At 40.7% G+C, this 23,854-nt stretch overlaps 1 protein-coding gene across 5 annotated transcripts in view; it reads left to right on the top strand.

Moving 5' to 3' along the window:
- Positions 1-20,485, top strand: part of BTRC (beta-transducin repeat containing E3 ubiquitin protein ligase) — a 198,308-nt gene extending 177,823 nt beyond the window's left edge. For all 5 annotated transcript variants that reach the window (XM_054982810.1, XM_054982808.1, XM_054982811.1 and 2 more), the window contains 4 exons: positions 5,174-5,284; positions 7,569-7,647; positions 14,364-14,557; positions 15,387-20,485. In XM_054982810.1, coding sequence (XP_054838785.1) covers positions 5,174-5,284; positions 7,569-7,647; positions 14,364-14,525 — 352 coding nt within the window. In that variant the 3' untranslated portion in view covers positions 14,526-14,557; positions 15,387-20,485. The remainder of the gene's footprint in view (positions 1-5,173; positions 5,285-7,568; positions 7,648-14,363; positions 14,558-15,386) is intronic.
- The last annotated feature ends 3,369 nt before the right edge of the window (positions 20,486-23,854 follow it).

Genomic DNA, 23,854 nt, shown 5'->3' with positions numbered 1-23,854 from the left:
TTGGAAGAAGTGACTTCCTATATCTCACGCATTTCTAGAAAGCCAGTTTTAGGCCCTCTGAGTGTCCTGTGACCTCTCAGTGTCTCTACATCCACAGACTGCTTCCTTGTCCAATCTTCTTGTTAATGTTCACATTGACAAGAGGACCAGTTTAAAAGAGACCAGTGTAAAGGATCGAGCTAGGAAGAACCTAGTATTTTGGCCTGGTATTCTTGCTTAAATGTTCCATTCGCATCTTGTTTTTCACAACAAACTGTGTTAGCCCAATGCCTGTACATTCCTTCAGTCAGAAGTTTCTTTCAATTATTGGTCATTGCACTTTCAGCTTCAGCTCTCCATTGGAAATGTGTTGACCGCCTTGCTCAAGTTGATGCCACAGGCAATTTAAAAAGTAGATAAAGTTGCTGCTGCCAGCCCAAAGTTATAAAGTTTAGTGCGTTTGCTGAGATTTAAAAACTGGTGCAGGGATCCCTTTAATCTAGCCAACAGAGGTGGGTCCAATTAATAGTATTGCCTTTCCTCTTCTTTGTGTGTAATTCTCTAGGTCCAAGGTCAAATGTACCACACTATCAAGTATACAAATAAAGATAAAAAACAAAGAAACAAATCCTTTCATTAAAGGACTTTAGAGGCCAATAATTGACTAGTGTAGCTTTAGAGAAAGCTAGTTACTGAAGATAATTGCAGTAACATGAGTAATGAAAACACACAGATCAGAGTGCTGCAGCAGACAATTTAAATAAGAGACATGGGGAATTGGGACGGGACAGTTGAAGCCATTAACCAATTATCACCTTCATTCACCAGCTGCATTCTATTTAATGCCTTGTAAAGATCAAAGGGGTTGTAAACAGCAACACAGCTTTGCATGAAGGAATACTCACTTTGTGGTGTGACTAAACAAAAGGCTGATAAGAGCATCAATATTTGAGAGAGAATTGAGTTTTTAAAATATGGTGAACTTGGGTCTTATGTTCCACAGTAGCAAAGAGCTTATCGCCTGTTTAGATTTTTAAAAGAAAGACAGATGAGCCAGTATTCCTTTCATAACAGAAGAAGATATAAGTGGAGACCGTGCAAACCTCAGTAGAACTCCAAACAGGAAACAGTTAAACATTACAAGGCTTAGAAAAACAACCACAATAGCATACATAGCAATAACCAGCAAATATAAATGTCAATATGGTAATAAATTTAAAGAGGAATACAATTACTTTTATGCTTACACTGAGTAAAATCCTTGTGCTGGAATTTTGCAGAGGTTTGCAGTGCATCCCAGCAGAGTACAGGCTGGGTGGTTTTCAGAACAGACCTGCATGCTTGGGGGGGGGGGGGGTAGAACTGAACATTTTAATGAGGTGACGTCTTCTTCAGTCCCTGCCATGTCCTTTGAATGTAAATTGTAAACCTAGTGGATGTGAACTGCATAACTGCAGTATTCTATACAGTACTTCATACTGCTGGTGCAAAGAAATATTTGGCAGAAAGGTAGATGGTAAATAAATATGTACTTTGTTTTTTGTTTACAAGAAAGGTGTGGTTTTTTTTCAAAGGACCAATAGACATCACAGAAGTTTAGCACTGAAATTTTCCAAAGTGAAATTGATTTAAGTTCTTTTATGCTTCTGCAGCTAGCCCAGAATGAGCAATAGCTAGTAAACCAGCTTATCCTCCTTGATATTGCAATCCCTGTTGCAGGGGTAACAAGAATGATCAAGACATGAGGGAAGGCTTGAGCTGATGTAAAATCATTGTTGTGATTCCACTAAAATTGTTACAATGACAACATGCATGCAATACTACATTAGACCAACCAAAATGAGTGTGCAGATTCGCAAGTTCTTCAGAACTTTTTATCCAGATATTCTAACATACATTGACTTCACATACTATGCTGGTAGTGTTTCTTTTTTGTTTGAGGAGGAGTGTGGAGAGTTAGTGATGGTTAAAACTCTGTCTTTAAAGATATGAGAACTTCTTCATGCAAACTTCTTTCTACACAGAAAGACTTGGTTCTTCTCAACACCAACCTGCTTTCTATTGCAATGTGAAATAGTCTTTTGTGTGCCAAGGACTGAAATTTCCATTGCAACTTTAGGGCAAACTAGCCATTAAAGAGGCAGGCCCGTGGATAAGAGTTGAGTTGTCTCTAAATTCATCTGTGGAAGGGGGTGGCAAGGAGACCCAAGCCCTCTTTCCACCTATCTTCCACCCCCCAAAAAAACAACCTGTGTCAGCAATTTCTTTTTTCTTGGTGAGTCTCCAAGACTGAAAGTTAACCTACTATGGATGAAAAGCCATTAAGAGCTAAGCAGTTTTGGAGAGAGAAAGAACTCCCTTCTCTTCCATTCTGTTCTTTAAATCCTTGCCCCACTTCATATGAATTTAGCATGACAGGAATTGACACTGTCATGACATCTAGTTTAACTCTTAGTTGTAGAGCCTCACGTGAAAAAAAAATTAACTAATTCAGGCAAATAATGGAGAGCATGACTCTTAAAGCATTAATTTATTTAAGAAACCTTTTAAACCATCACTTCAGCTAAAATTTCTCTGTAATCTATTTTATTTATTTATGTCATTTATAGTCCACCTTTCTCACTGAGACTCAAGGCGGACTACACAGTATGAGATCAGTACAATCAGCACCAAGCACACTTCAACACAGTATCAAGGACATTTCATAAACAATACCATAGGTTAAATAGATACAAGTTTAAAAGACATAGTATTAGCAAGAATCCAATATAGAGTAGAAAAAATACTGAAGCAGAATATAATCAATTCTAGGACTGACATTAGACAACATGGAGCACTGGTGGTACCCAGGAATACATATTCAAAGCAGCAGACAACATGCAAGGCAATATAGTGATGAAGTCTATGGTCCCTAACTCATTAGCGAAGCATCTTCCCTACAATACAGCTCTCCCATTTGAGTAAAAAGCCTTTATGAATAGTTCGGTTTTGAATCGTCTTCGAAAAGCCAGGAGAGTGGGGGCTCTTCTGACTTCCACAGGCAGGTCATTCCACAGGATAGGGGCCACCACAGAGAAAGCCCGTGTATGGGCTGCTGCTGACTTCATCTGTGTGCACCCTGGTACCTGCAGGAGACCCTGTTCAGATGAGCGAAGCTGCTGTGGAGGAACATAAGGAGGGAGGCGGTCCCGTAGGTATGCCGGACCAAAACCATGAAGAACTTTGTATGTGATAACTAATACCCAGAACTACAACATAGAACAGTGCCAGTCAGCATAAAAATGAATATATTAAAATGTATAAAGGAAAGGCTTAGCAGAAGACGTTGCTGTACTATGAAGTAGCCAGGGAGGGGCTAGTTTTAGAAAGAGAATCCCACCAGTGCAGGGCCTCCACATAATAGGCTCAGCATCAGCAGGATTCTGATCTCCATGAATAACTTGTATGTTGAAGACACTTGTGAAGATACATGAGTCTGAGGCTTGCTGTTTTGGGATTTCTTGACTGAATGACCCGAACCTTCATTTAGATCCAGAAATAGAGATAGGCACGAACCAAAATATGAACCGAAGTTCATGACGAACCAGGCCAGTTTGTGGTTCGTGAACCGGCAGTTCATCAGAGCCCATTTCTGACGAACCGTCACAAACTTTAGGCTGGTTTGTTTGGTTTGTTTTTTGGTTCGTCACTGCAGACAGCCTGGCGCCGATCAATCAGTTTCCTAGGCAACAAGGGATGGACTTCCTGCAGACCTTCTGCTGACCTGGAAGTGGCCTCCTGCTGACCCGGAAGTGACGATTTGCTGACCTGGATATGACATTTTCACAAACCAAATGAACCAATTCACGAACCAAGGCAGGTTCGTGAAAGTTCGTGGTTCATGGCTTGTGAAATGCATGGTTCATTTTTTTTCCAGTTCATGCCCATCTCGATCCAGAAACAAAAGAGCAAACACTGCTGCTGGTACAAATTGGTGTGATATATTTCTTATGACCTGTTGCAGTTATAACCAAGCAGCCACAATCTGCACTGATCAGATGAGGGGTTATTTTATATACCCTAATCTATGCTCTTCCATGCAGCAATAACATTGACACTCAAATTATTGTAATATGTTTTACATGGAGCTTCCCTTGAAGGCCACTCAGAAGCTGCAACTGATGTAGAATACAGCAGCCCAGTCATTATTACAGGATAGCTGCATGGAACATATGATTCCCATTTTATTAAAACTGCATTGATTGCCTGTGTGTTTCTGGACCCAGTTCAAGGTGCTGGCACTTAGCATTAAAACCACAACTTGGGACCTACATCCTCCCAGCACAAACCTCTGTGACAATTTTGCTCTGAATATCCACATCCGTTAGTTGTTCTGACCCCTGCAAAGGTGCTTTCCACAAGTGCCTCGTCATGGCCTTTCTTGGTATCAGCTCTGTGGAACAGTCTCCCAAATGAACTAAGATGGACTTCATGCCTCTAGCATTTTCATAAGGGCTGTAAGTCCAAATTCTTTAAGAGAGTGTTTGAAGCTACTTGACTGTTTTACAGTGTGAGGATTTGGGGAGCAAGGATCTATAAATGAGTATGATTTATTAGACTTACTGGTTGTTTTTAATTGGTTAATGTATTTGTATTCTGTGGTTTAAATTATTGTATTTAGTTATCTGCCTTGAGTCTGAGCTGAGAGAAAGTTGGGCCTGTAATTATTTTAAACAAATAATCAGTCTTAAGAGTTGGTGAAGATATAATTATCAGAGTTTGTGTCTTCTAAGAAGCTGATGTAACTGAAAAAAGGTGTGCAAGTAGCCACCCATGTTTTCCTGCAACAGCAAAGCCAGTTTCCCACTCAGTCTGCAAACCTCTCCCTCAAAGAGAGTGTAACCTGACCCAGAAAAAGCAGTCTTACTACTTCAAGATGGTGTGGGCCACTGTCACGATTTCTGTTTTGTCTGGATTCTCCTATGGATTGTTAGCTCTCATCCAGTCCAAAACACCATGCAAGCAGTGAATCAGAGGCATCATTGGCAGGAAATGAAAAATAGTTGGGTTAGAGTTTGGATTCAGAAGGAAAGTGAACATTTGAAAGTCCTTCCAGTCCTGGATGAGCAGTCAGGTAGGTTTGATTAACAACTTGCATTTCTCAGATAAAATTTCAAACAATTATATCATGGCAGTTGTTTGATTTGACTTTTAGGTTATGGGACATTGAGTGTGGGGCTTGTTTGCGGGTCCTTGAAGGCCATGAGGAGCTGGTGAGATGCATACGCTTCGATAACAAGAGGATAGTCAGCGGGGCCTATGATGGGTGAGAATGGGGGGGGGGATGTCAGCACTAAACTCTTTCCCCACTCTACACTATCTTTTCTGTGATGCATGCGCTGAATGCTAGAGTGTGAGAAGAACTTTTCAGAGACAAGACCAACACAGTAAGGAACTTGTTTGCAACTTGTTTTTATGTTTTTAATGGAAGCCAAATTTCCCATTCAGTTACAAATTTGGAAGGAAGAAATATCTATAGTAATGTAAGCAGGAAATAATAAAATATTTGTAGGTCTTAACCAAACAACTGCAATACTATTTGTCGTAATAATCAAGCTTACTATTCACCTATCTCATTTCATTACAGAAACAAGTTCTTCTGATCCTTCTATTAGATTGATATTCTTTTATGTGGAACCAATTTCACTGGTCTTTTTTCAGCTCTCCATTGGAAAAAGGAGATAAGAGTAGGAAACACTTTTAGTCATATTGGGAATTCAGTCCGGTTATGAACAACTCTGCTTTACCATAAATGTCCCCATTGCTTGTACAACACTCACTTTCATGTTGTTTGCACAAAAAACACACGTACATCTCATTCTTCTTTTGCACCATGCATCTTAGCAGAGTATCAGTGCAAACAATACATACAACATAGATTCACACTCACAGTTCCAGCAACCAATTTCCTCTTAAATCTTTATCCATATTCTGCTTTTTCTTGATTTTGCATTCCACCGATGCATGGCCTTCACAGTGGGCTCTATTGTTATTTCTAGAGGGCAGAGTCTGTGTTCAGATAACAGCAGAAGACTGAGCGGTGGTTGCTGTGAATAGTTTGCAAGCTCAGGCCCTTCTTCAGTAAGTGCCTTCAGCTTTGCAGTCAGATAACTCTGCTCAGGGTTTGTCTCTCCCTCAATTTCAGACCTCTGAGTTATCTGTTTGAAGCTAGTTTGCCTGCTTCTCATCTTCCTACTTCTGAACTTTTGTGCCCATCACCTGCTCACTTACAGAACTGCTTGTGGAGTTCTGGTTCACATTTATTATGGACTGTGCAGGATGAAGATCCTCAATTCAGAACGGGCCAGCATCACTGCAGACTGGCAAGTGCTGCTGCACTCATTTACCTCACCAGCACTGAAGTTCTTCTTTCTTTCTAGAGCACTGTTTTCCTATCACCCATTCAAGCTTTTGCTGCCAGAGTAGAGGATGAAAATGGGGGAAGTCTGTTTTGTGTATCTTTCCCCAAGCAGAAAGATGTATATAACTGCAGCAAAACAAGAGATTACAAAAATGTTTGAAAGAAGACAAGTTTCTTAGCTATATTGTGGCCAGGTTGTTAAAAAATTTCTGGATGAGAAATACCACCACAAATCACTATCTTTATAAGGTAATTATGGATGTAAAGTGTTACATGGCAGGCTGAACCAGAGGAGGTCTCTGCACAACAGTCATCAAGAGCATGAACATTCAGAAATACATTGCAAAAGTATATAGAAAGTAGAAAGAATTTCAAGAAGGGACTTATGGCTTGTAGCTTCAGTTTGCTTTCTTGAAAAGAGCTGCTCATTGCCTGTGCTGATAAGATTTTTCTGCATGCACTGTACTTCACATGTTTATATACCACTCTTCACTATTTCAGTTCTTGTGCCTGCAATCTAGTTTACATCAGACTGTTCACACTGTTCTGTTTCCCATCACCAAATAATGTAATAAATGTTCTATGCCCCTCTGCCCTCATTGTTTGGGAGCTCATGCCTGAGCATCTTCTCAGTAGCAGATAACATTACATTAGTATACATGGAGAGCCAAAAGCTGAAGTTGTTGTTGGGTCTCTGAAACACCTGCACCATAATAGTTTTGAGGTTTGGGTGGTAATTCACTAGTTGTTTGTCCAGAAACACACTAAGAAGTAAGATAGTGCTGCTGCCTTCCACTCCGCTGTTCTACATTGTCAAGGATTTGATTGAGGTGAATGATTAGGTACACATTTGATCATGTCAAACAAGGGTGGTCACACATTTAGATTGCTGCCTCCTCCTAAGTTACATAACAATACAGAGTAAATTTTGTCATCGCTTCTCCCTTAGTCAGGGTCGCCTCTTTAGTTTTCAGTTGATTTTTAGGTCAGCCATACACTTCTTCCCTCCATTAAGATCACTAAGCCCTACACATGAGAGAACCATGTTGTGAGATTTCAATTATTCTTTTTGCCCATGAACTGGATTTATCATCTAAAGTGTGTTACTGGCCAATTTTAGATCTCAAAAAGTGTTTGCGTTCCCTCCAGTAGGATCCTGATTACCTTTCTGTCTGTCTTTTGTCATCAGGAAAATTAAAGTGTGGGATCTGGTGGCTGCCCTAGACCCTCGGGCCCCCGCTGGAACACTCTGCCTACGCACTCTTGTGGTAAGAGCCTTCAGCTGCTGGGTGGCTGAGGTATTTGTTATGCTATTAATATGTAATGAAACCTTAATGGTTTGGCAAGCAGCAGTTGCCACCAATACAATATGGCTGTTCTCAGTCATTGAATTCCATTTAAGGCTGGATCCAAGGAGAGGAATCCCAACAGTATAGAATTAAATTGGATTCCACTACAAGAAAGGAAGAAAGTTGGTTTGAGTGAGTTTATAGCAAAATGGAAGGGGTGATAATATTACTCTGCTCTTTGGTGTTTTCATTGTGTACATTTTGTCACTGAAATATTAAAAGTGCCCACAAAGTAGAAAAAATGCAGAGAGCAAAGAAAGTGGTTTGCTGGTTGTTGTGGATTTTCCGGGCTGTATAGCCATGGTCTTGGCATTGCAGTTCCTGATGTTTTGCCAGCAGCTGTGGCTGGCATCTTCAGAGGTGTAGCACCAAAAGACAGAGATCTCTCAGTGTCACAGTGTGGAAAAGATGTTGGCAGGTCATTTATATCTACTCAGGAGGGGTGGGGTTGAGCTGAGTCATCCTGTAAGAGTTTCCCAGGGTGTAAGAATGAATAGAGCATGGTTTCTAGTCCTGAAAAACACCAGGCTAACAAAACACTCTATACCTGACAATAGCCCTGCAGAGAAGATTAGCACGTCAAGCACCAATCCATATGCAAAAGAACCTCCTCAGGATACAGTGAAGCCTCCCTCCATTAGCATTCCACACCCTGGGAAACTCTTACAGGATGACTCAGCTCAACCCCACCCCTCCTGAGTAGATACAAATGACCTGCCAACATCTTTTCCACACTGTGACACTGAGAGATCTCTGTCTTTTGGTGCCACACCTCTGAAGATGCCAGCCACAGCTGCTGGCGAAACGTCAGGAACTACAATGCCAAGACCACGGCTATACAGCCCGGAAAATCCACAACAACCATCGTTCTCTGGCCGTGAAAGCCTTCGACAGTAAAGTGGTTTGCATTTGACCATGCTGCTCAGGTAGGGAGTGGCACACACCATTGATGCATGTTACATCCTGCTAATGCAAGTAGCTCCTCCATGGCACATACCATGCACGGACAGGGTATGCTACCGTTAGCTGGGTGTAGGATACAACCCAGTAATGTTAACATTAGTTCACAGAAACATTTTTACTGTAAAGGTAGTTGTTTGCTTAAGCTTGGCACCTCCATGTCAGTTGTGTTCTCACTTTCCATTGTTGCAAGGGTACAGTTCTGCTTTTTCTACTAACAGCTTCTGCTTGATATACCTTGATTTAGTTGTGCTTTTTTCTAAAGAACATAGGATCATGGTTGCCTTGGTTTTGCCTTCTTCATTCAGGAGAACCAAATGAGGAAAACAGTGTAGAATTGGTTAGGCGTTCATGAGGCACTGGGAAGTTGATGTCCATTACTCTTAAGTTAACTGAGCCCATGCTTGAGCTGAGCCTGGGTTGCGGATCTGCTGCTCATGGCTAAGTCTCAGATATAAACAAGGCCTAAGGCTTCACTGTCTCTTAAAGCTGCTTCAGGGCTAAATGAAACAGAATGTTGGCAGATCTATGGCTGATTTGATCTTCTGTTTTATAACAGAGAGCAGTTCTAGGAAACCCTTATTCAGACTGTGAGGGGTTTAACTCTTTCCTCTGTGCTGTTTTCCTGAGCCCAAAGAGCTTCTGTAGCTGGTATTTTGTTGGGGAAAACTTCCTATCCAATGGCTGAGCTTTTCCATATGCTCAGGCCTACCCCCTAGCTACTCACCTATAAAAGAACTTGGACTTTTGTTGATTACTGGTTAAATGTTTATTGTCTTGCATTTTATTAGGATGCTTTATGTTAACTACCTTGGATGTACTTTTTGAACAGAGAGGCAGGGATATAAATAAATTAAATATTTACCATGTTGGGGGAAACATACAAGTTGCCAATATTGTATATTTTCCCCCAGTGGGGCAAATAACCTGTGGAAGGGGACTTTTGAGGTAAGGAAACCATTTTCATACTTTCACAGATGCTGTTTACAAAGAAGACAGAACAACATGCTGGAGATCTGGTTATAAACCTTAAATCATCTATTCTGGTTTAGCCTTCATACTCTTAACCTAGAAAGGGTGGGCAGCAACATGTCTTAGGTGTTGTATAGATCTGTAGCAATGTGGAGGGCATCCTGTTTGCTGTTTTTCTTGTTTTCCTCAGTGTCTGAAATTAAGCCTGACTGCACAGTGGGCATAGCATACCTCCTGCTGTTTTATGTTCAGTTTCCAGAAAGCAAGGGAAAAGTCCACACAAGTGCTACTCATGGCACACAAGAGCTCTTCTTTGTCAGAGCATGGATCCATCTAGCCAAGCATCCAGTTTTTTGTTTTACTTCATCTATACCTCACCTTTCTCCTCAGTGGGGTTCTCCTCTCCTCCATTTTATCCCCACAACAACCTTCGGTAGGCTAGGCTGAGTGTGTGTGACTGGTCCAAGGTCATAGAATGATAGACTCATAGGGTTGGAAGGGACCTCTAGGGTCATCTAGTGTAACCCCTGCACAATTCAGGAAATTCACAAATATCTTTTCCCCCATCCCACACACACCCAGTGACCCTTATTCCCCTTATTCTATGCCCAGAAGATGGAAAAACACCATCAGGATCACTAGGCAAACTGGCCTGGGGAAAATTCCTGCCAGACCCAAAGGTGGCAATTGCCTTTACCATGGACATGTAAGAAGGGGCCACAATAACTAAGCACTGATGTGACCTTTCCTGCCCTTTCTCTCGTGATCGGCCTAGCCTCACAGAATAAGCATTGCTGTCAGATGGCCATGTAGCCTCTGCTTAAAAACCTCCAAAGAAGGAGAGACCACCACCTTCCGAGGAAGCCTGCTTCACTGACAGACCACTCTGACAGTCAGGAAGTTATTCCTAACGTTTAGCCAAAAACTCTTTTGATTTAATTTCAACCCGTTGGTTCTGGTCCGACCTTCTGGGGCAGCAGAAAACAACTCCGCGCCATCCTCTGTCTGACAGCCCTTCAAGTACTTGAAGATGGTTATCATATCACCTCTCAGTCGTTTCCTCTCTAGGCTAAACATACCAAGCTCCTTCAACCTTTCCTCATAGAACTTGGTCTCCAGACTCCTCGCCATCTTCGTTGTCCTCCTCTGGACATGCTCCAGCTTGTCTATATCCTTTTGAAAATGTGGTGCCCAAAACTGAACACAATACTCTAGGTGATATATAACCAGAGCAGAGTAGAGCAATATCATCACTTCACATGATCTGGACGTTATCCTTCTATTGATACAGCCCAAAATTGCATTTGCCTTTTTAGCTACCAGATCACACTGCTGACACATGTCCAGTGTATGGTCTACTAAGACTCCTAGATCCTTTTCGCACATACTACGTCCAAGACAAGTCTCTCCCATCCTATAATTATGCATTTGATTATTCCTACCTAAATGCAGAACTTTGCATTTATCTCTGTTGAAATTCATTTTATTTGTTTTAGCTCAGTTTTCCAGCCCATCAAGATCATCCTGTATCCTGACTCTGTCTTCTGCCATATTTGCCACCCCTCCCAATTTAGTATCATCTGCAAATTTAATAAGCATCCCCTCTATTCCTTCATCCAAATCATTTATAAAAATGTTGAACAGAACAGGTCCCAAGACTGATCCCTGAGGCATTTCACTTGTCACTCTTCTCCAAGAGGATGAGGAACCATTAACAAGCACTAATTAACAGTAACAGTAAGCTGACTCAAGCTTGGGCTGACCTTCCTCTACTCTGAGGTAAAATTTTCCTCCCAAAGCATATGAAGCTGTTTACTGGACTGGGAACCTTTAGGAGCGTGGTTGCGTTTGTAATTTCAACTTTCTTTATTGTCCTATCCATAGAGAATGTATAAGTTGTGATGTTATGCAGCCAAGTCTAAGTAGAGGGAAGATCAGGGGTTTGCATTACCCTTAAAAAAGCAACTGACACACAAGGCTTATGGAGTTTTAAAAGGAAACACTTGGTTGCTGACTTGGATGAGAGAGATTAGTATTATCAGACTTCAAATCTTTAAAATAAGTTATTTCTTTGTCTGACACTTCTTCACAAGTTAGGTGCTCCAATTGTGTGCACACACAGCATGTCTTCCCCTTGTCCGCAGACCTCAGGGTACTCCACTGAGTCAAAACCCTTTTCAGATACTGAGAAAGAGTAATAGTTATACCAAAGCTATACCCCTGTTCCTTTGGCCAAAGGGGAGAGTCGTTTCTACCCACTTCCTTGGCCCACTACAAGTTCCCAGATCTCTTGTGTCTCAGCAGAATTTAGTGCTGTCTGTCCCACTTTAGTATAAGGACCAAAAGTACTTCATAAACAGTGTTTTTCCTAAGGGCACACTTTTCCCTTCCTTCCTCACATAGATCACTCTATGGCTGACCCTCTCTGGTCAGATACCAGGCTGCAACGCTCTACTCTTCCATTTGCTCCAATTCTCAACCCCTCCTGTTAACACCAACTGTCAGTTCATCATTCTAATACCAACTGTCATCTCAGGCTAGCCACAGAAGAGGGAAGTGACAGGTCAATCATCCTCCACTCCTTGCTGCTGTTTCAAGCATCCACCGGCCTCCAGCTGGATGCAGTATCCAGCAATCCCAGGATTTTTAAGCCAAATCCATCACAGCATCCTCTATTCCTTCATCCAAATCATTTATAAAAATGTTGAACAAACAGGTCCCATGCATAATTATAGGATGGGGGACACTTGTCTTGGCAGTAGTATGTGCGAAGAGGATCAAGGGGTCTTAGTAGACCATACACTGAACATGAGTCAGCATGTTCTTCTTAAAATTGTGTGTTTATGGCTCTGCATTGTAACTATGCTTTGAAATGTACCTCTGCTTATCTGTGTGTGCATGCTCAGAGAGATCATTGCAATGCCATTTGGAATGTGTGGGAAACTACTGCCAGAAACATAAGAGCTGATCTTAAGTACCACTCTCTGTATGTGAGGTGTGTCCACATGATGTCTCATGTTTGAATGCCTCACATGGAAAAAGCTCATTGTCAGTTTGAAAACTAGCCGACCATGGAACTCCAGGCAGCACTAAAATCCTTCTCCAAATTTATTGACTATAATTGTCTTATATTCTGGATATGCATTTTCATTGATGTTGTAACTCACCTTGAGCCCCTGGAGGAAAAGTGGGTTACAAATGCCTTAAATAAATTTATCTAATCCCTTAACTGGTAGCCAGTTTAGTGTGACATGGTAGTTAAAAAGGCAAATGTGATTTTGGGCTGTGTCAACAGAAGTATAGTGTCCATATCATGCAAAGTGATGGTGTCACTCTGCTCTGCTCTGGTTAGACCTCATCTAGAGTATTGTGTTCAGTTTTGGGTACCACAGTTTAAGAAGGATATAGACAAACTGGAATGTGTCCAGAGGAGGGCAATGAAGATTGTGAGGGGTCTGGAGACCAAGGCCTATGAGGAAAAGTTGAAGGAGCTTGGTATGCTTAGCCTAGAGAGGAAATGACTGAGATGTAATATAACTATCTTCAAGAACTTTTGAAGGGCTGTCATATAGAAGATAGTACAAAGTTGTTTTCCATTGCACCAGAAGGTCAGACCAGAACCAATGAGTTGAAATTAAATCAAAAGAGTTTTTGGCTAAACATTAGAAAGAACTTCCTGATAGAACGGTCCCTCAGTGGAACAGGCTTCCTCAGGAGGTAGTGGACTCTTCTTATTTGGAGGTTTTTAAGCAGAGGTTAGATGGCCATCTGATTCTGTGAACCTAGGCAGATTATGAGAGGGAGAGCAGGAAGAGTTACATCAGTGCTTAGTTCTTGGGGCCCCTGCTTATGCGGCCTGGGTAATGCCGATCACCACTTTGGGGTCAGGAAGCAATTTTTTCCAGGTCAGTTTGGCTAGGGATCCTGGAGGTATTTTGCCATCTTCTGGTCATGGAGCAGGGGTCACTGGGGTGTGTGGCAGGCCAGGGCGGGGGGTAGTTGTGAATTACTTGCATTGTACAGTGAATTGGGGTAGATGACCCTGGAGGTCCCTTCCAACTCTATAATTCTATGAATAGGGATCGTTTGTGCTTTACATGCGTCAGAAAAAAAGCCGCATGGTGTCAATACACCCCTTTTCTTTAATCCATCTTAAATCCTACATAAAACCTCACATTTCTGAGGCCTCTGTTCAGATATTGTTCTTCATGGTCTCTGCAGGCTCACATATGGGTTATGTGCCTGCACAGAGCATCCTTTGGAGATAAAGCCTTAACATTTTGTGGCAAAGCACCTTGCCTTCCCCCCCTCATGGGGAAGGAGCAACAATGTATATGCCTTGAGGAGCACACCATCTTAGTTCTTTCAGTCACACCAGAGCTGCTGAAAGCTTTCTCCTATTATTTAGTGGGCAAGGTCTGCTTTTTCATTCTGTTCTCTGTTCTTATTTCACTCTTCAGTTTTCTTCCTTTCTGTATTGCAGTTAATTTCCCTGAGGATCTTCCCACACCTTTCTCTGAGCTGTGCATCTATGATTCTTTTCATCTGAGCAACTATTTTCAAAAAAATGTATTCATCTTTTAACTTTCTGAGCTTTCTAAGGTCTAAACACATGTTGCAGTTGACTTGGATTAAACTTTCAATAACTCCAGGAATATAATCTGAATTTAACCAGACTTTCTCCCTTCCTTTCTCCAACTCAGGAACATTCTGGCAGAGTTTTCCGGCTCCAGTTTGATGAGTTTCAGATTGTCAGTAGTTCGCATGATGACACCATTCTCATCTGGGACTTCCTGAATGATCCAGCTACCCAAGCAGAATCTACTCGCTCCCCCTCCAGAACGTATACATACATCTCCAGATAAATAGCATTACACTGTACCTCACACTTGCACAGGTAAAAATAAAGAACCATTACTGGCTGAAAGATGTGGGGTAGCAGGGAGGAGTTATAAATGGCCGGCAAGGTTAACACCTCCTGCAAGAAACTGGGAATCTTTCTGTATCCCTAATTAGGAGACTTCTTTAAAAGTATAATAGCCATCCCAAAATGAGACTGCAGGGCCATCACTTTGGCCAGGCAGGAATTTACTTTCCAGTTAAATGACTTGCAGAGAACTAAAGCCCCGTTCTGGGATTATGTAACAGTTTAGTAGTTCGGTCAGCATCCCTCCCCCCAAAAATGTTAATTGGAATATATATTTAGGAAGAATGAGAGTAGATATGTTGTGCCATGGAAATTGAAGAATACTGGGAGATTATTACAGGCTGGTGTATAGAGAATTGGGTTAAAATCATATCATGTAATTAAAAATTGACTTGCAAATGTACAGAATAGGGCAGGAAGTTGAGTTGGTGAAAGTACAGAGCTTTGACTGAGGAAGTGATACTGGGGGAGGGGACGTGCAGGGTTTTTGATAGAGTTCCTCCATAATCCACTTTCAGAGGGTCTTGGTTTTGCCCTGAAGTGACTGTTGGAAACTAACTCTGGGGGTGGCATTTGAAATTGTGCAAAGAATGGGGAATTAGGGAAAGAATTTGGAGGTGAGCAACTGCTGCAGCTTTGGCTGGTGGGCATTTTAAAGGCTACAACATCTGCTACATTTGTCTGGCTGTGTCCGCCTTAAATTTCTAGAGCAGCTGATAATCATCTTTTCACTAGTCACAAAGTTCCATTTGCAAAGATGTGGGTGAAGAACAGTTCTTCTCTTGTCTTTTCTCCCCAGGACTCATTTAAGCTGCGATATTTAAATTATCTGCCAATGCCAGGGCAAAAGAATTATCCACATAACAGATATTCCTAAAGAGAGAGGCTCTCAGACATACTTCTGGAACCAAGTTGGCATGCGGTTGATCTCAATCAAGGTCTTCTCAGCACGGCTGACTGCTCAAGTGCTGCTATATCAGAAGATTTCTTTTGTCTTTCATGAATGACTGATGTGCTAAACTTCCCCCCTTTGCACACTGCCCCCTCTCCAATTCCCCTCTGTTGTCCTGAGTGCACACATTCTATAAATATATTTACCACGTTACCAAGATTTCTTGCATTGCTCTTAAGGAGAAAAATCATTGCCACCATTCATTTCAGCTGGGAAAATCACCTTGTGTTTCAGGCGAAAGGGAACAGCAAACTGATGCCTTAATGTTTTGGGATTTGTATAAAGGGCATCTCTGTTTAGCTGTAGAGTGGCCTAAGACTTTACGAAAGGGCCAACTTAATGCCAAATAAAGGCCCTGGTGGCCAGAAACTAGTTGGGAGGAAGTCATAAGGAAGTCGAAACTATTTCATCCAGACCATTTGGAATAGTTCATCTGTACAAGGTGTTGGTTTGGTGGATACCAGTAAGTGAAAGCTTTCTTTTGCCAAAGCCCAATAGTGCTTAAGAGCTGGAAGTTACTGGTGACATTAAATTCCTGAGAATGTGAGACGTTCATGGTTGCAGTGAGAAATGGTTATCAAAGGGGAGGCAGGGTGTTCTACAAAAAGGTAGGTTTCTCTATCCTCCTACAAAGCACTGTGTGCTCATTTTCCTTTCCTTTTGCCTCTCTCAAATCCAATATATTGCACCAATACTCCTGATGCCCAGCATGAAAGCAAAGTTGGAAACCATCCTGGGTGGTGCCTTCATCAGCACTGAATGAATGACCTGGTAATTCCGACTTTCCTGCTCACCTGTTTGTATCTTTGTTTATGGGCTGACACGTGAATTATTGTACTCAGTTACAAGGATGATTATGGTGACTCCACATCTCAGCCCAAAAGCTGCAAAAAAGATATATAGGAGGGAAACCCGGGGGAAGGATGGAGAGACAAGGGGAGTACAGTAGGATGGAAAACTGTGTGTGTGGAGGAGCATTGGTGTGGAGGAGCATTGCCCATTATCAGAAACTATGAGCAGCAAATCTGTGGTACTAAGTACTCTCATCACTTATCTCCTAAAATGAGGTTAGGAGTAATGGGGGTGATTCTTTTGGTTAAAAAATTGTTTTAAATTAAGAAACGAGAGTTTCATTACATGCTGCTAGGCAGGTAGGCTCCATCTGTGTCCCGTCTTGTCTTTATTCGTTTGGGAGTAGTTCCCCCAATAGAATCCATGGCAATGTTTGGCAATTGCTACAGCAGGCTTGGGAGGCTGGAAATTGTTGGGGACTTCGAGTAAGTGGGCAGCTGGTCCTGTCCATGTGCTTCTCAGTACTGGTTCAAAAGAGATGTCCCATATAGAGAATTTCAACCTACTGGTGAGCCAGGAACATATTATCACCAAAGGCATAAAGTCAGGCATTTTTTTCTCTGAATGGAAAATATTCATGCTGGTCTGATTTTTATTTTTAACTGTCATGATTAGGAAATTCAGAGCTGCAGGTAGGAATTTTATTCTTACTGCTTGCTGCCCTTCAGTGAATGGGAAATTTTACCTTGCACACTACTTTGCAACTCCACGCATAGCAAGAATGGAAATTAGAGAAACAGAATTTTCCACATATCTTCTTTATGATTAATGGCTCTCTGTCACCCTTAACATTGCTTGATCACTGTTCCCTTGAGTCCTGTGCCCACAAAGCTTGCAGTATTGGCTGTGTACATGGAACAAGACTGCAGATCTGCTACAGCTGGAGTATCACCAAGTTATTCTCTTGCTTGCAAGTGGAACTCAGAGACCACAGTGTTTTCTTCCCTGAATGCTACAGACCATTGATTAACATTTTATAAAAATGTGTGTTTGGTGGTGACTCTGACAAGCACATGTCTTTTGATTGGCTAAGTTATGTGGAGCTGGCGATCAGATAAGAGGCTGTCCCATTGTTGGGGCAGCTGTTCTTTGGTTGTTGTTGCCTTGCCTTGCTGCTGTTAACAAACTGTTCGTAAGCACTGAACTACTTAAAAAAAACATGGTATCAAAGAATGAATTATGGAGCATATTCTCAAGGGGAAAGTTACCAAGATTTTACTATAAGCCATTTCAAAGGAAAAAGCTGGAATAGTGCTGCTTCAAAACAAAGACCTTACTTCACTACCCACCTGAGTTGCATGACCTTGAAGAAAATGTTGAAATTTACAGCCTTTATTCTGTTCCATCTCCAGCCGTTTGGGAGGGATTTGATCTTCGTCTGAAGAGGAACTGGTTCTAAATCTTTATCTGTGTATATGGATTTTTTTCTGGGTAGGTAATTCTGAATCAAATCTGAAGTCAAAGGAGAGAAAGAACATTCGTGGTAGTGGTGGTTCTTTAAGGTTAGAGCCCTGGTCTCTTGCTTTGGAATGAAATGCTAACCTGGAGTTACTAATTGCAAAAAATAGCCTTGCCCATCTTGCACTGTGGAGCAGAGAGTTCTTCATACAGGTTTTCAAAGGAGGCAGAGCAGTGCAGTAGGACAGATTCCTGTTATAAGAATGTGCATGTTGAACATCAGGACAGTTGGCTAATTTAAAGATATGTCACATAGGAATCCTCCTACAGGAATACATGCTGAGTCACTTTTAGTGTACCTATTTACGTTTCTAGGCAAGTGTGAAAGTTTTATGACAATTACAAGGCTTGTTTGTGAATTCTAAGATGGAGAAGAGATCCAGCTGCTAATTCCTCTAACTCTAGGGCAAAATAAGAGGGCTACATGTCTGTATTTTTTCTCCCTGTTTCTGGGTTCCCGTATATAATTCTGCCTGTTTGAGCCAATATGACTGGCAGGTACTTGACATCTCTCAACGTGACTTTTGAGTCCTGGAGGTTTCCTCCCTCTAGACCAGACTCAGGCATATCTAGCAGTTAACAGTATTACCAGGAGAAATAACTGTGTATTATTTTATGCTATTAACCCATTCCTTAGAGGAGATGTTCTCTGCAAGATCTGAAGAATGTTCCGAAGTTTCCATTACCTATCCAGGTTGCATGTCTCCTATTCAGTGTATCCCCTTCCTCTGAAGGAAGAGCTGGGAAAGTCCTTTTAGTGTATAGCACTGTTGCCGTCTCCTCTAAGTGGCACGTGTGATGCAGTGCTGAGTTGTGACCCAGTTTATATTTTTCCTCTTGGCCAAATGGTTATGTAATTCCCTTTCCTGAAACAGATCTCCAGAAAGCTTCCTATTTCCCTGTTCTCCAGGTTTCACTTCTGGGTGTACCTCTCACATGAAGTAGATCCTACGTATCCAGCCAGGAGTGGCTCAGCGTGGGCCACTTTGACCCAAGCAGCCTTCACACAAGCTAAATGCTGCATACTGAGAGCTGCACATTCTGGAAGAAACATGTCTCTGTTTGAAGTCGCTCTTGGTTCCCTTCCGAGCTATAATTTGGCTCTTGGAATAAAGCACCAGTGTGGCTTAGCCTTTACAAATCTCCCAAATGGAAGCTGCAGTCAGTCACTGCTTCCATCTGCTTCTTAAACTCAAGTTTCTTCTGGGCTTTGCATTATCATTCATAACGAGCATCATGTGGAAAGATGTCCCCTGCCATGCAACTTGTAACTGGGCTGTAGCTCAGTTGAATTCAGGTTCTTTGAACTAGCAGTGATCTTATCAGGATTTGTAATTCTTATTAGTGACTGTTCATTGAGGTGAGGTTACATATGCTTAGGATTTGGAGGGGCTTGGAGACGCAAGCACTGGAACATTATACTGGTCCAATCCCCTCAAAAGTCACTAGTTCGTGAATCTAAGAGGCACTGAAAACTCTTCTGTAAAATTGACTTTCTAGATACAAGTAAGTTTCTTTCTGCAATACTGCACAGCTTTTCTGGAGAAGCTATGGATGGTCCATTTTTTTCTAAGCCTGTTTGTGTGCATAGAAAACAAATTCAGTGCTCAAATACAGATCAATAAAATGTACACAGATTTTCTTAATTTGTATCAATTTGCATGCTTTGTTCTGAACTTGAGTTTTTGCACAGTATCAATCTTTGAGTGAGGAATGATGGAGTAGCAAAGGTGCTGTATGGGAGAAAATGAAATTAGGTGCTATGAAGGCAGACTGCAGTAAACAGAAGCACCACCTTTTGACTGGATAATTTCGCAATGTTGCCTGCATGTTTTCAAATGTATTTATACAAGGAAGAGGGCTGGTAATTTTATTTTATTTTTTAAAATAAGGAGGCTAACGTCCTTAGAAACCCAATACACACAAGTATTTGTGCACACAAACCTGCAGAAAACATGATGACCTAAGCAGATGGTTTGTTAGAAGAAGGCAGAAAGTCTTAAATGCATCTTTTCTGTTTTAAAGGTGTCACTTTGTAAACCCTACCAGCTACCTTTACTGGCATGCAAAGAGCTCTCCTTAGTTCTATGGAACGAAATGAATGATTGTGAACTTTTACTTACTAGATGAGTTGTGGTTGAGTAGAGAAAGGACCAGGAAGGCCTGGTCCACACAACATAGAATGATGCTTTGCATGAATGTTGCTCAGAATATAATAATGGGCCATTCTAAAGATGAAAAAAAATGTAACACGTTTGGAAAGAATGCAGCTTCATCCAAAATCTTGCAAATGAGAATTTTTGCACCTGGTGACAAATTTCCCTAATATAATGACATGTTGCTCTTTGAAAGTATCTTGTGTACCCAGCAGCCCAATACACATCTTATTGCAACTGCAGGAAACTCAGAGAATTGTGGGCATGGAAGGTTATTAAATAAGCATATGATCTCTGAAATTTTATTTGTAACTGCTCTCTCCGTTCTCTAGGTCTTTAAAGTAAATGAGTGCTTTGAAATTTTTGTGATTACGTTCTGGTGATGTGTAGCTGATGTACTAATGTTCACTTGAGCTAGGAACATGGTAACAAGTGTGGTTTTTTATAATTTTATTTTAACTGTTCAGAAGATAACTTAAATACAAATATAAGATTAAGATATGAATGTGATAAGTGTTTTTATTTCTTGTATTTTGAATGAAAATCTTGTTTCCCAGGTATTCTGTCAATGAAAAAAACTACTCCAGAACTGCAGCAGCATCTAGTCGAGTCTGTTAGCTGTCATTCACTCACACTGGGACAAGCTTAATTCATAAAATCTCTGCATATTTTGTACAAAGTTCCATTCATTTGTGATGACGTCCAACCAGGTGATGAGGCTGCATGACAGCAGAGGCAGAATGTTTTTTGGGGGGGGGGACAAAAATTACAAACTTGGCTTTAGAAGTTATTCTCACTGCAGCTGTTTAATGATGTTAGGTAGAAGAAAGTGGGCTCCAAAATGATTGAAATGTGATGCCTTTTAATTGGATCTACTCTGTGGAATCCCCTCTCACTGTGTTCTGCTCTGGTCTAAACTTTCTCAGCTGGTGTATGTTTTTGTGAGCCATCACCAGTTCAACGCTACCCTTATCCTTGCTTCAGTTAGTAAGCACAGTTTGCAACTTGAAAGCTTGCTCCTTTGCCAACACGATACATTGAAATGTATCATCTGGATTAATAAATTCATTTCATATAGCACAAATATATTGGCAAAATAAATACTATAGGTGACTTGAAATTTTCCTGCAGTAGTAAAACCAGAGGAAAAGACCAGGCTGTTCCTCAGAGTAGCATCTCAAGTCATCTGTCATGTGTTAGGCATTGTCTTACGTCTTACTCTGGGAAACCCCTGTAAATAGTTCAGTGGATTATAATTTATTTTGCAGGAAAAGGAAGTTCAAGGTGTAAAAAAAGAGCAGAGGTCAAAGGATGAGAGTGGGAAAATGTATATATTCCAGATTGATATCTAACTAGTAGTTAACAAAAGGCAACCACCAAAACTGAATTTCCAAAATCCAAGAGATCTTTCATGTGATCCAAAGTCTCTCACAGGTGACTTAGTTGAGCAAGTCATCAGTTAGAAAAATCCTTTTAAAATGCTTGGAGGGTGATGGAGTCTGCACAGGAGGAGAAAAAGAAGAGGCAGGTCCTCATTTCTTTCAGCCACTGGTATAACCCTGGATGATTTACTTAAGGAAGTCATTGTCCTTTTTTTCTCAATTATGCTAGACTCACAGTATCTCCCCCTCACTGCCACCCAGGTTTTTCTCATCACTGAAATAGCACTTCAGAGCACAGCCTCTTTCACTCTGTATCTTTTGTTTTCTAATACAACTTATTTCCACTAGGTTTTCAGTTTGGTGTGAGCATTTCTGCTTGCCTGACTGCGTTTCTGAGTGGCATCTGCACCTCATGACTCAAGGAAAGGGATTTGGCAAAATCTGGACCACATCAAGTAATATATCCTGGGCCATCATTTGCTGAGGTCCATTTCCACTTCATTCAGTTGGTTGCCATTTTAACAAGAAGCTATGTGATAAGGAGAAGTGGAAAAGGAGTCGATCTTCAGTGTATTGTGATGAGCATCCTGTATAAAAGCAAAGATAACACACTGCACCACAGAAAATGGCTTTGACATTATATATGGAAGAATTTTTCTTTATTTAAACTATAAACGGTAACATAAAAGGTATAAACAATAAGCGTAAAAGATTAAAAATCTAAAAACACTAATAATACATATAAACATAAAATAACAAAAAAGAAACTAAACTACAAACTGAGTTCTGATTTTCTCCACAACAAATATACATCATTTTCAAAGTCTCACTTATTCTATGTTAAACATAAGAGCCCTCTTTTTTCTATCGTTCATAATTCTTAATCCATAAATCCAGATATCATCAAGTCATCTATTTCATGTAAAGAGTCTATAAACGGTTTCCATTCAGTCAAAAATGTAACTAATGTCTTCTCTAATCAGTGAAGTAAGTTTTGCCATTGATGCAAACTCCAAAACCTTTATCCACCATTCTTCCACTGTAGGCAATGTTGGAGTTTTCCATTTTTGTGCATAAAGTACTCTTGCTGCTGTGATCAAATATAAAAGCAGAGTTCCAAAGCTGCTTTCCAACTTGCTGTCCATCATTCCCAACAAAAAAGTCTCTGGTTTCAACTGGATTTTAATCTTCAAAATCTTCTGGATTGATGATTGTATCTGGGACCAGAAGCTCTGCTTTCTTACATGTCCACTATGTATGATTAAATGTCCCTTCTTGTTTAGCACATTTCCAACATAGATTCGAAGCATCCTTGGACACTGTAGCTAATTTTTCAGGAGTCATATACCAATGATACATCATCTTATAAAAGTTTTCCTTAATACTAGAGCTTAATTTAAATTTCATCTCCCTTGTCCACATATTGCTCCATTAATATGTCATGTCCACAACTGTTTGCCTATTTATTCTTACATTCTTTAACTTGCTCTTCTTCTGTTTCAAACCTCAACAAAAGTTTCTTCATTTCAGAAATAAGATGTTCATCATTTGTACGGAGGGAAATTTCAAATTCAATTTTAGATTGCTCAAAGTCATGTCTCTTATCTAGTTTAAATCTCTCCGAGATTTTCATATAAAGAAACCATTGGCAAACATGCCCTTCTGCAGCTAAATCCTCTCTTGATTTAATTTTAACTTGACTTTGAGAAAAATCCAACAAGTCATGGTGTGGTAACCATTTAGTAAGACTCACCTCTTCCCTTTTAAAATGAGCTTCTTGCGATGATAACCAGAGAGGCATTTTCAAACAAAACCTAAGTTTGTATTTATTCCATACTCTCAAAATGGCATGCCTTACATAATGATTATTAAACTCTTCATTGACCTTAGCTTTGCCATACCGTAGATACCCATGCCACCCAAATTTTAAATCGTGCCCTTCAAGGGCCAATAATCTATTTTTTTAACAAAAGCCATTCTTTCATCCAAACCAGACAGCAGCAAAATATAATCTCAGATTTGGTAGACCCAAACCTCCTCTTTCCGTTGCATCCTGTAGAACCTTAAATTTAACCCTTGGTTTTTTGCCTTGCCATATACATCTCGAAATATCCTTCTGCCATTGCTTAAAAGGTGCCTCAGTTGTCAATACTGGAATTGTCTGAAACAGAAATAACATTCTAGGTAAAACTTTTTAATTGTAGCTATTCTTCCCAACAATGATAATTGAATATTATCCCATCTTAACATATCCCTTTTAATTTCATTTCCAGTCTTAATATAATTATTTTGGAATAACATACAGTTCATATTTGAAAAGGTAATACCCAAGTATTTAACCTTTTTCTCAATTTTAAACCCTGTTTTGCTCTTGAGTTTCATTTGGTCCTGTATTTTCATATTTTTAGTTAAAACTTTGGTCTTCTGCTTATTAACCTTAAAACCAGCCAGTACACCAAATGAATTC

This window comes from Eublepharis macularius, chromosome 6, assembly GCF_028583425.1.
Source record: "Eublepharis macularius isolate TG4126 chromosome 6, MPM_Emac_v1.0, whole genome shotgun sequence".
NCBI lineage: Eukaryota > Metazoa > Chordata > Lepidosauria > Squamata > Eublepharidae > Eublepharis > Eublepharis macularius.
This window is presented reverse-complemented; position numbering and strand designations above follow the sequence as displayed.